General features: G+C 41.8%; 3 protein-coding genes across 4 annotated transcripts in view; 2 read left to right on the top strand and 1 right to left on the bottom strand.

The window, feature by feature from the left end:
* The window catches only part of LOC100448298 (olfactory receptor 5V1), a 109,057-nt gene that overhangs the window by 4,718 nt on the left and 91,712 nt on the right, over positions 1–12,627 (top strand). The gene's annotated exons all lie outside the window — the stretch shown is intronic.
* LOC100449389 (olfactory receptor 11A1) overlaps positions 1–12,627 on the top strand; it is a 31,004-nt gene that overhangs the window by 4,692 nt on the left and 13,685 nt on the right. The window lies entirely within an intron of this gene.
* LOC100449736 (olfactory receptor 10C1) lies at positions 10,842–12,513 on the bottom strand. The gene has a single exon (XM_002816608.5). The coding sequence runs from the start codon at positions 11,801–11,803 to the stop codon at positions 10,865–10,867; it is 939 nt and encodes a 312-aa protein (XP_002816654.3). The 5' UTR covers positions 11,804–12,513; the 3' UTR covers positions 10,842–10,864.

Raw genomic sequence — 12,627 nt, 5'->3', positions numbered from 1 at the left:
TTAGTTTCAAGGGGCACAGGTGCAGGTTTGTTGCACAGGTGAATTGTGTGTCATTGGGGTATGGTGTACAAATGATTTTGTCACCTAGGTAGTGAGCGCAGTAACCAATAGGTAGTTTTTTGACCCTCACCATCCTGCCATTCTTCCGACTCAGGTAGGCTCTGGTGTCTATTGTTACTTTCTTTGTGGTCATGTGTATTCAATGTTTTGCTCCCACTTATAAGTGAAAACATGCAGTATTTGGTCTTCCATTCCTGCTTTAATTTGTTTAGGATAATGGTCTCCATCAGAATCCATGTTGCTGCAAAGGCCATGATTTCATTTTTAATGGGTGTATAGTATTCCATGGTATATAATTGTCATGCTTTTTTTTTCTCCAGTCCACTGTTGATAGGTATTTAGGTTGATTCCATGTCTTTGCTATTGTGAACACATACACACACATGACTCTTTATGGTAGAATAATTTATATTCCTTCATGTATGTTTCCAGTAATGAGATTGCTGGGTCAAATGGAAGTTCAGTTTTAAGTTCTTTGAGAAATCTCCAAACCACTTTCAACAGTGGCTGAGCTAATATACATTCTCAGCAGCAGTGTATAAGCATTCCTTTTTTCTCCACGATGCTTCCAGCATCTGTTTTTTTTTGTCATTCTGACTGATGTGAGATGGTATCTCACTGTGGTTTTCACTTGCATTTCTCTAATGAATAGTGTTATTGGGCATTTTTTTCATGTGCTTCTTGGCTACACATATGTCTTCTTTTGGAAGTGTCTGTTTGTGTCCTTTGCCCATTTAAAAAAATTTTTTTTTTCTCTTTAAGTTCCTTATAAGTTCTGGATATTAGACCTTTTTCAGATGCATAGTTTGCAGATATTTTCTCCCATACTGTAGGCTGTCTATTTACTGTCTTGATGGTTTCTTTGGCTGTGCAGAAGCTCTTTCGTTAAATTAAGTTCTACTTGTCTATTTTTGTTTTTGTTTCCATTACTTTTGGCGACTTCATCATGAAATCTTCACCCATTCATATGTACAGAATGGTATTTCCTAGGTTTTCTCTCAAGGTTTTTATAGTTTTAGGTTTTACATTTAAATCTTTAATTTACTTAGAGTTGACTTTTGCATACAGTGAAAGGAAAAGGTCCAGTTTCAATCTTCCTAATATGGCTAGCCAGTTAGCCCAGCACCATTTATTGAATAGTGAGTGCTTATTTTTGTTGACTTTGTTGAAGATAAGATGGTTGTAGGTGTGTGGCATTATTTCTGGGTTCTCTGTTCTGTTCCATTGGTCTATGTATCTGTGTTTGCAAGAGTACCATGCTATTTTGGTTACCGTAACCTTGTAGTATAGCTTGAAGTTGGGTAATGTGATGCCTTCAGCTTTGTTCTTTTTGCTTAGGATTGCTTTAGTTATTTGTGCTTTTGTTTGGTTACATATGACTTTTAGAATAGTTATTTCTAGTTCTGTGAAGAATGTCACTGGTAGTTTAATAGGAATAGCATTGAATCTGTAAGTTACTTTGGGCCATATAACCATTTGGATAATACAGATTCTTCTTATTCATGAAAACGGAAGGTTTTTTTCCATTTTTTTTGTGTTGTCTCTGATTTCCTTCAGCAGTGTTTTGTAATGCTTGCTTGTTGTAGAGGTCTTTCATCTCTCTGTTTAGCTGCTTTGCTACGTATTATGTGTGTGTGTGTGTGTAGCTACTGTGAACAGAATTGCATTGTTGATTTGTCTCTCAGCTTGGACATTGTTGCCATATTCTGTGGTATGCCAGATGGAGTACCTAATAGAGCAGTGGATGTTGTCATGAACATACGTCTGCTTTTAAGATTCCAACAAAATATTTTAGGATTATAGCTATGGACAGCTTTCTGTTTTTCAAGGATGAAGTCAGATTCTATACCCAGGACGTAATTAGGCTGAGCATTCCCAGGAGAGTTATGATCACTACAAGCCCTCCCACTCTGCCCAAACACTGTGTTTCTGTCGTGAGGGATGACCCAGCAGGTCTGGGATAGCTGTTGAGGGTTTTGATACTATGGCTGGGCCAAAGAGGGAGGCTGCATGGGAGAAGCCAAGCTACCAGCTGGGGCTGTGGCACAGTGGTGGAACTGAGGACAAATGTAGTTCCCTGGTTTTAACAATGACCATTGTTGTGTTTTGTTACTCTTCAAGGGTCTTTCAACATCCCATATCTTAGTTACTCATAAAACTGTGCTGCCACAGGCCCATTTTTGGGTGAGAAAGCTAGAAAGTTGGAGGACTTATTCTAAGTCACACTGTTACCAGCCCAGAGGGGCATCTCAGGTTTTGAGCAGCTGCTTGTTTTGTGCGCTTTGTGGATGAGTGGTAAGAAAGGTGGTCATTTGGGCTGGTCACGGTGGCTCACGTTTGTAATACTAGCACTTTGGGAGGCTGAGGCAGGCGGATCACCTGAGGTCAGGAGTTCAAGACCAGCCTGGCCAACATGGAAGAACCCTATCTCTACTAAAGATACAAAAATTGGCTGGATGTGGTGGTGCACACCTGTAGTCCCAGCTACTCAGGAGGCTGAGGCAGGAGAATCTCTTAAACCTGGGAGGTGGAGGTTGCATTGAGCCAAGATCATGCCACTGCACTGCAGCCTGGGAGACAGAGTAAGACTTCATCTCCAAAACAACAACAAAAAAAGAGAAAGCTTGGTCATTTATGGCCGGGTGGGTGTATTCGAAGGTAATGTTCAGTTGTGAGGATATCAGAAGAAGGAAGAAAAATCGTAAATGGGAAAGAAAGATACTTTTTTTGTGAGAGGTGGCTTGGGTAATTTATTTTTGGTATTTGATTTTTTGAAATATTTTTTGAGTACTTAACATAAGTGGAGATTAGAGACTTCTGGTAATTAAGAGAGGGCAAGATTGCAAGAGTATCATTTAGTATAGGATTACGGGGAGGTATTTGAAGTTTTCTTCTTCTTTCCTTTTCTTTAAACAGCAAAATTGAACAGAAAGTAGAGAGGTTTTCTATATACCTCCTGCACCTCCTCCCCATGTGGACTCTCCTACTAACAACATCCCATATTAGAGTGGTAATTTGTTATAACTGATAAACTTACACTGACATATCATTATCACCCAATGTCCATTGTTTACTTGAGGGCTGACTCTTGGTAGTATACATTCTATGTGTTTGGACAAGTGAGTCATAATACATACAGAATAGTGTGACAGCCCTAAAAGTTCTCTGTGCTTTCTATTCATCACTCCTTCTCTGACCCCATACTCCTGCTGTAACTTCTGGAAACCACTGATATTTCTACTTTCTTCATCGTTTTGCCTTCACTGAAAGAGTTTTAAGGCATATTGATTAGGAGAAGTTAGAGGTTAAGGTAAAAGAAGGAGAGATAAGAGGTTATCAGTAATTAAAGATACAGAAATAGGTCACTGAAGGCAAGAAAAGTGTTGGGAGAAGGGGTCATAAAAAAACATAAGTACCTCAAAGGGAAATAGGGATGAGAGTTACTGGGTAATATCAGGAAAATTTTAAAATGAAGGTGTTTATTGGAATTTGAGATGGAAGTCATGGAAAGTAGGAGTTCTAGGACACCAGATGTCAAAGTGTCCAGTATCATAAGAAGGAATACAGAAGGCTTGAAAGGGAATAAGAATTCATTAGAGGAGTTGAGTGGCATGCAGAATGGACACAGAAAATTGCCAGAACTGGCCAACTCGAAAATGGGGCTTCTGCCAACAGTTTGGTGCCTACTTAAACAGAATGTATCACTTGGTTGTCAGACATTATTCTATAGTGGCAGGATTCTACAACTTGTCTTTCCTTTCCCAGATTTCATGATTTTCTCAAGTGACCATTATGGGGCATCCAAATGTGGCAACATAATAACTCACGGACACCAGAATTATCCAAGAGGAACTGGAGAGACAACAGCATTGGAGGGCCATCCACGACTCCCAGTAGTCCTTTCTGTACTTTGTCTCCATGTGCCATCCTCACTTCCTTAGAAAGGGTCGTGTGGCTGGGTGTGGTGGCTCATGCCTGTAATCTCGGCACATTGGGAGGCCGAGGCGGGCAGATCACGAGGTCAAGAGATCGAGACCATCCTGGCCAACATGGTGAAACCCCACCTCTACTACAAATACAAAAATTAGCTGGGCATGGTGGTGCACATCTGTAGTTCCAACTACTCAGGAGGCTGAGGCAGGAGAATCACTTGAACCTGGGAGGTGGAGGTTGTAGTGAGCCGAGATTGCGCCACTGCACTCCAGCCTGGTGAAAGAGCGAGACTCCGTCTCAAAAAAAAAAAAAAAAAAAAAAGAAAGAAAGAAAAGAAAGGGTCATGTTGATCACTTTTGGATCCTGTTTGATGACCAGTAGAGTGCTATAGACTGGCTAAAAGAAAGAACTAAAGGAATTGTGACTCATTTACTTTCTACAGAACACCAGAGAGAAAGCCAAGGAATGCAAAGAATGCATATCCAATGTCAGGAGGAGTGGGGAATGAGCTGGGTTCCTAAGGAGGCCCAGCCAGGCCATCCCAGAAATGGGAAGAATTAAAAGCCTTGTCATCTAGCAGAAAACCTACAGTATTTATTTCACTAATTGTTTTAGGTTCTCTCTTCGGATAATACAGAAGAATAACTCTACAATGGCCTCATTTACACTGCCAGAGTGCCCATAATGGTGATTCTCCAAAGAGTATATGGCCTGTGTTCTCACTCACACTTGGGATGCACCCCTGTACTTATCTCTAGGCCTCCTTCAGTTCATTTCCAGACTCATGCTAGTGCAAGACTTACAAGTGCTCCAGCCAGAAGAGTCTTCTACCATTCGTTCAAATTCGTTCAACAAACAAATATTATCAAGTACAAAATTCCAAATTGGCATCAATAATATAAAACTGTCAATGCAAACCCCATTTTTCAAACTGACTGTTTTTAGGAGCTGAATAAAGATCAAAATGATAAGTCCAATGTGTATAGGTATCTGTGCTTCACTGCAAAAATGAACTATTTCCCAATGACTGCTTTAGAAAGTTTCCTAACTATTGAAAGGCAGTAAATAAGAGGCATCATGATTGCCTAGGGCAATATTTTTACCCTTGGAGTCAAGGATGGTTAGGGTTTTCTATGTTTATCATTTGTATTCCTTTATGCAAATGGGCAATAAGGCCCAGATACCAAGAATTAGACCAGGATCTTATTGCGGTGGGAAATTAGGAGTTAAGATATTCCACAAGAACATCATGAACTGAAAAATGAAGCGGTAGAAAACATTGTTCTGGAAGATAAGTTCCAGTTATTAGGTAAAATATTCTTATGAAAAGTTGAGCAATTTGTTTAGGTCCATCAAGGTGCCTATGGTAGACAGAGTCCTCAATTGTGTTCTTTTCTCTGCTTGGGTTCTAAACCACCTTTTGACCTATTATTTGGCTTCCTGAAGAGGGTAGTTGCAAAATGGATCTTACTATGCAGACCAGGTGTGCTGTCTATTCAGAAGAACTCAACAGTCACTTTGGCTCTAAATCAGCCTCTTGAGAAGTCAGTATTGGTAAGTCAGTCATTTCATTAGGGCTTGGTCACTGACTGGTATATTATCAACCATGTTTTTACAGGCATGATGAGGTTGAAGCAAATGGGAGAGAGATGACTTTTAACTCCTGTGCTTCCACCTCCTCATTCTCTCAAGTGGCCGAATGTCTAACCTCAGTCAAGTGCTGTGCCTTGAGGCTTGTTTCTCTAACTATATCCATACATATATGGTGAATAAATATATCCATCATTCTTGGATGCAAGTGCCCTGACCCCTGCTGCTTCTCTGCAGTGCCTCTAATTGGCTAAGAACGTTGTGGCTTGGCTTTCCAGGCCCCCAGCAGGTGACATTGTCAGCCCTGGCTGACAGGAGGGGAAACATCCAGAAAATGCTATTGCACAAACCAGGTGGTGGTTATGGTAGATGAGACAGATTAATAATATTGCCTCTTCTTGCAAGAAATGGGATTGGGTGGTGAGGAAGGAGACAGGCAAGGGAAGCTCAGGGAAGGGAGGAAGTGGGTCTGGGCTGCAGTGAGAGTGAAGGAGAATGAAGAGGATCCACCGAAAAGCTGAGCAGAGGAGAAATACAAAGGAAGTTGACCAGATTGTGAGGACTATGTAGAATAAGGCACACTGTGGGAACTTGATAATTATTCGCAGACTTGAAAGAAGTGTACAGGGTTAGCCAAAAGAAAAAAAAAAAGGTTGAATTGACGATGGGTGGCATCTTTGAAGCTTGAAGTTTGCACTGAGGTCCCACCTTCTGTTCTTCTCAGCTCTCAGAGGATCAACCCTGGAATCTTTTGTGTAGCAAGCCTGGTCAGCTCCTAATCCTTCTCCTTATGTCCCTGCGAGACCCAGAGCCCCTGTTTCTTGGTGGCCCTGATGTACCTGAGTTCTCTTCCTTCTTCTACAACATTTCCTCTTCCAACTCTTTTCTAGTCTTCCCTGACTGGGGAAAGACTGTTCTGCAAAGCTAAAGAATGAGGATACTGGCCAGGCACAGTGGCTCACGCCTGTAATCCCAGCTCTTTGGGAGGCCAAGGCGGGTGGATCACGAGGTCAGAAGTTCGAGACCAGCCTGGCCAACACGGTGAAACCCCATCTCTACTAAAAATACAAAAATTAGCTGGGCATGGTAGTAGGCTCCTGTAATCTCAGCTACTCAGGAGGCTGAGGCAGGAGAATCGCTTGAAGCCGGAAGGCAGAGGTTGCAGTGAGCCGAGATTGTGTCACTGTACTCTAGCCTGGGCAACAAGAGTAAAATCCTGTCAAAAAAAAGAAAGAAAGAATGAGGATACCTCTGGTAGCAGATACCATCAAGAGCTGGGGTGCACTATAGTGCGTGGGTCCCATGGGATTAGGGAAGTTGAGGAAGGGGGTGTCAGGGGAGAAAGGTTGGTAGGAGGAAGTATTAGGGAGAGAGCAGTGGGATTTCAAGAAGCAGGTCAAGGCTTGCTCAGGGGCAACGGCAGATGTGAATAGGGGAGATGTGAGGTTCAGGAAGGTAGAATACAGTGGGGGAAGACTCAATATGGGGATCACTGATGGACTCCCCCTAGCTTTTGAGTGGTGTTTGGCTTGAAAACCAATGACTGTGCTTATATTGCCCAGGATTAATGTAGTTCAAGGTCCCTTAGTAGCCATGGTGGAGAAAGAGCGTTAGCTGCAATCTTCGTTCTGGTTCTTTGTGAGAGTATCAGCTATAAGAAGCATATAGTCTTTGGGACAAATAAGCACAGAATAGTGGATCTGGAACTCAATCCAGAGCTCATTTGATTTAGCCCTTATGTTTATTGATGATGAAATTGAAAACCAAAAAGGTGATGCAAAGAGTTTGCTCTAGGTCATGTAAAGTTTTAGTAACAGAGTAGAGATCATAACCCATGTCTTCAATCTTTACCAAGATATATTAATCTGTTTTCACGCTGCTGATAAAGACTTACCCAAGGCTGGGCATTTACAAAACAAAGAGGTTTATTGGACTTACAGTTCCACATGGTTGGGGAGGCCTCACAATCATGGTGGAAGGCAAGGAGGAGCAAGTCACATCTTACGTGGATGGTAGCAGGAAAAATGAGAGCTTGTGTAGGGCAACTCCCATTTCTAAAACCATCAGATCATGTGAGACCCATTCACTATCACAAGAACAGCACAGGAAACACCCACCCCCATAATTCAATCATCTCTCACCAGGTCCTTCCCACAACACATGGGAATTATGGGAGCTACAAGATGAGATTTGGGTGGGGACATCGAGCCAAACTATATCACCAGGGATTTTTCATTCAATACTTTCCCCTGCCTATTTTTTTTTTTTCTTACTGATTGATGGCTCTAAGTCTTGCTCCAGAAAGATTAATGTGCTGGCTTACATAAATGTGCAGAAAATAGGATGAGAGAGACTGGACAAAGGAAAAGGTAGAATAGAAAAACAACAACAACAATAGCAGTTGAGGCCAGAAACTAGATATCTCAAAAATATATTGTGAGGAATTGCACATTTCCTGGAGATGAGTTAAAAATTCAGGTGGAAACTTGCTAGCTGTCATGTTAAGAGGAAAAGTGATTACTTAATTTCTTAAAAAATTAAACATACACTTTCCATGTGATACAGCCATTTCACATCTATCTATTTGCCCCCAGAGAAATGAAAGCATACAAAGACTTTGTACACAAATGTTCATAGAGCCTTCATTCTATGAACCAAACCTGGAAACAACCCTAACTTCCTTTAGCAGGTGAATGAATAAACAAATTGTGAAAACAACCCAAATTTCCTTCAGCAGGTGAATGGATGAACAAATTATGTCATATCTATACAATGGAGTATCACTCAGAAATGAAAAGGAATGGCTGTTGTACACACCACAACATGGCTGAATCTCCAAATATGCTGAATGAAATAAGTCAGACTAAAAAGAGTACATGTTTTATAATTCCATTTATATAAAACTGAAAAAAGAAAAATATAGTGCTAGGAAGCAGATCAGAGGTTGCTTGGGAATGAGGAGTTTCGGGAGGGGTGAAAGAGATTACAATGGAGCATGAGGGAGCACGGGGGCTGGATATGTTCATTTCATGATTGTGCCTGTAATGTCATGGTACACACATAGGTCAAAACTTATCAAATTGCACACTTAAACATGTACAATTTGTCATATGCCAATTGTACTTCCATAAAACGGTGAGGAAGTTATTGCTTATACAACAGGAAAAGTACAGTGATTCCTATCACCAAGATATGAGAGAAATGATCCCTCCGAGAGTTTCATAATGTTGCTTCTCGTAATCTTTCTCAACGTAAACCAAAGGCTTAATGCCAAAACACTCTTTAGCAAGACCAGTTCTAGGAAAGATGAGTTGATGGAGATGTGTAGGAGGTGGAAATAGTTTAGCATTTTAAATGTGTAGCTCTGTGCTCATCTGCTTTAGCCTGGGGATAAGATTTAGATTTTAAATTATCAGAGGAAAAGCTGTTTTGAGTATCCTTTAGGCAACCCTTCTTAAATGCTGTTCCTCTCTATTGAAGTTTTGTTCAATTGAAGAGCAGCAGTTTTGAGGTTTTTCACATTGATAAAATGAGTGTGAGGAAGGCCACAGAATCCCTTTTGGGGGGTGGGGACAAGGAGTAACACCTTTGTCTTTTCGCTTTACATTTTGAGTGTTTTCTTACTTTGTAAACTGTTCTCTGATAGTTTCATGAGAATCAGTGTTTTTTTAATGAGACAGCAAGTGCTCTCTGGACAGAATTACCACCCTGCATGTACTTGATATTCTCCACAGTGCCAAAGAGCAATAGGCACATAAAAAGTTTGCAATAAATACTGGTGCATTTCAATAAAGTGTTGGAATGATATAAAGTATGTAGATTGCATTTTTAATATTAATAAATACTTGCCTCTTGGAGATGGCTGTTTTTGATTCAACCTCTCAGCTTATCCCATTTATTTGTTCTGCAGCTCATTGACTCTTCTGCATGTCATAGCTCTTATATTTGCTCTTCCGTGTCTTGGTAGTTTTTGGCTCATATCTGTGCTGGGTAGCAGTTTCTGTTAACAGTGATGTATAGAGCCTCTTCTTCCACCTTCCTCTGGGTCTCTTGGGTTCCAATACCACTGATATTTCAAGAATACCCTTCTCTTCTCAGCAAAGGCACCCCATGCGAGCCAAACATTAGCCTTTGCGCTGACCTGTCTCACCTGCTAACAAAAACATCTATCAAGATACTATTTTGTGCCAGATATTAAGCTTGATTGTTTGCAAGTCTACAAATCCTCACAAAAACCCAATGAATTAGACTCTGTTGTTACCACAACTTTATAGGTAAGAAAATTAAGCCTCACATAAAAACAAAACAAAACAAAAAACAAACAGATTATGTCCTTTGCAGCATCATGGATGGAACTGGAGGTCATTATTCTAAGCAAACTAACACAGGAACAGAAAACCAAATACCATATGTTCTCACTTAAAAGTGGGAGCTAAACACTGAGTACACATGAACACAAAGAAGGGAACAACAGATACCAGGACATAATTGAGGATGGAGGATAGAAGAAGGTTGAGGATCAAAAAACTGCTTATCAGGTACTATGCTTATTACCTGGGTGACTAAATAATCATTGTGAGGTGAAATTTACCTATATAACAAACCTGCACATGTACCCTTGAATCTAAAATAAAAGTTAAAAAAATTAAGGCTCATAGAGATTGTATCATTCACCTGTGATAACACAGCTAACTAGCTGGAAAAAATAAGACTTGACTTTAAGTTTGTCTGACATCAAAATCTGTTCTCTTAACCTCTGCGGCATATGAATTTCCATAAGAACTTACCTTCATTGAAACTTTTGTGGCCACTCCTTCTTGAGGAATCTGTCTTTAGCTGGTAGTAGATTTAATTAGGTATAATTATGTTTGCTAAGGTACTAACCAGTTGTACCACCCAAGAAACAAATGCTTTACCTAGGATGTACAAATGTCAAATGACTTTAAGGATCATTGCTGTGGCTGAAAATTTTATTGCCTTGCTAGTCTGATGAGGATAATATTTTGTAACTTTATCCCTGGTTGTCAACTTGCTCTGCTTCTGAAATTGATCCTCCATCCTGGGTTTCTTGTTTCTTGCAACAGAAAGCAGAATAGAATATGTATGTGTTGTGAGGGTCTGAGGGGAGCATTTGACTATGGTAGCTTTTCAAAGATAAGTTTGTCTTTCTGACAGGCTGGCCCTCCCCTAATGTGAAGAAAGACCTTAAGGGAGACCCTTTGATCCTTAGTTATTTGGGACTGACTCAGAGCACTGCACAGAAGTCACTATCGCCCCCTTTTCAAATCTCCATAGGCACCGTTTTCCGGATGGTTCTCTTTAGGGCAGCTTTGACCTCTGTGTTCCGCAGGCTGTAGATGATGGGGTTGAGGATGGGGGTGACCACAGCATAGAAGAGGGACACCAGAGGGTCAGTGGCCGGATCGTAGCTGGCTTTAGGGCGAATATAGATAAAGATGGCGGTGCCGTAGAAGAGGGAGACCACGACCAGGTGGGAGGAGCAGGTGGAGAAGGCCTTGCGGCGGCCCGCAACAGATGGGATCCGGAAGATGGTAACGAGGATACGCCCGTAGGATCCCAGGATGAGGCCAAAGGGGCAGAGGATGAGGAGGGCTGCGGCCAGGATAATCTGCAGTTCATTAAGCGAGGTGTCTCCACATACCAGCTGCAGGACAGGCTGGATCTCACAGAAGAACTGCAGGATGGCATTGGGGCCGCAGAAGGGCAAAGAGAAGATGAAAGAGGTGTGGCCCAGCCCCACCAGCACCCCACAGGCCCATGCCGACCCAGCTAGCTGTAGACACACCCGGTGGCTCAGCAGCAGTGGGTAGCGAAGGGGTTCACAGATGGCTGCATAGCGGTCATAGGCCATGGCTGCCAGGAGGCAGCACTCCGTGGCGCCAAAGAAGAGGAAGAAGAACATCTGGAGAGCACATCCAGAGCGAGAGATGTGGCGCCGGCCAGTGAGGAGGTGGTGAAGTAGCAGGGGGACCGTGACAGACGTGTAGCCAATCTCCAAGGCGGAGAGGATGTGCAGGAAGAAGTACATAGGGGACTGGAGGGCAGCATCAGTGGAGACCAGCACCACAATGAGGAAATTGCCTGCCACGGTCAGCAGGTAGATAGTGAGAAAGACAGAGAAGAGCAAGCCCTGGAGGTCGGCCAGGTGGGAGAAGCCGAGAAGAAGAAACTCAGTCACCATGGAGGTGTTTGCACTCATCCTGCCTGCATACCTTTGACTGGAAGACAAAAGAAATGGCAAGGAAAAATCACAACTATGGAATAGTGAAATGGGCAAAGATGACCTCTGTCTGCATCTGATCGAAGCACTAGATCTCCCTTTCTATTAGAATATCATGGACTTTGAAATTAGGCAGCCTTGCCTGGAGTCCATATTCCACCCTTGCTCACTCTTGGGATCCTGGATGAGTATTTGTCTCTCTGAGCCTGAATCCCTGACTTCATCTCTTCGTGATAGTGCCTATCATTCTGAAGAATATGTTAAACTGTCTTTCCAGTTTCACCTGGGCTGAGGATTAAGTCAGTTTAGCTCCCTTTTCACTCTTTTCTGATTTTCCAATTCTTCCTGCAGGGCTGGAGACAGAATTTTCCCTCATAGCAGATCTTTTTCTCCATCAACTTGTCTCCTGTCTGATAAGAGGTGACCTGTCTTATCACCTCTTGCCCTCTAGTTTTCTTTTTCCCAGCTCTTTCTTTAGTTACCAGATTCACTTAGTCTTTCTTCTTTTTCTATCATTTTACCATAAATTTCACAGTGTTCAAGGAGGAGAAAAAAAATGAGAAAGATCCTCTCTTTTTAAGCTCCTATAGCAGTTAAACAGTTCAACTATTTAGAGGGGTGAGCATTTCTCTAGTTTTAAAACATGCCAGGCAAAAGATGACAAGAACTTCCTTAATTGCTTATTTCTGCATCTTACAGTCTTTCAAACTTAGTCCTCTTACATTGTAAACATGAAAATCCCCAAACTACACACATAAACTCCACAAATTCACACACTGTCAAATTATACTTCAAAATACAGG

The sequence above is a fragment of the Pongo abelii genome, chromosome 5 (assembly GCF_028885655.2).
Source record: "Pongo abelii isolate AG06213 chromosome 5, NHGRI_mPonAbe1-v2.0_pri, whole genome shotgun sequence".
Lineage (NCBI taxonomy): Eukaryota > Metazoa > Chordata > Mammalia > Primates > Hominidae > Pongo > Pongo abelii.
This window is presented reverse-complemented; position numbering and strand designations above follow the sequence as displayed.

What these genes read in the sequence shown, in the direction of transcription:
- LOC100449736 (XM_002816608.5), bottom strand. Translation starts at nt 11,803, where the DNA reads ATGAGTGCAAACACCTCCATGGTGACTGAGTTTCTTCTTCTCGGCTTC.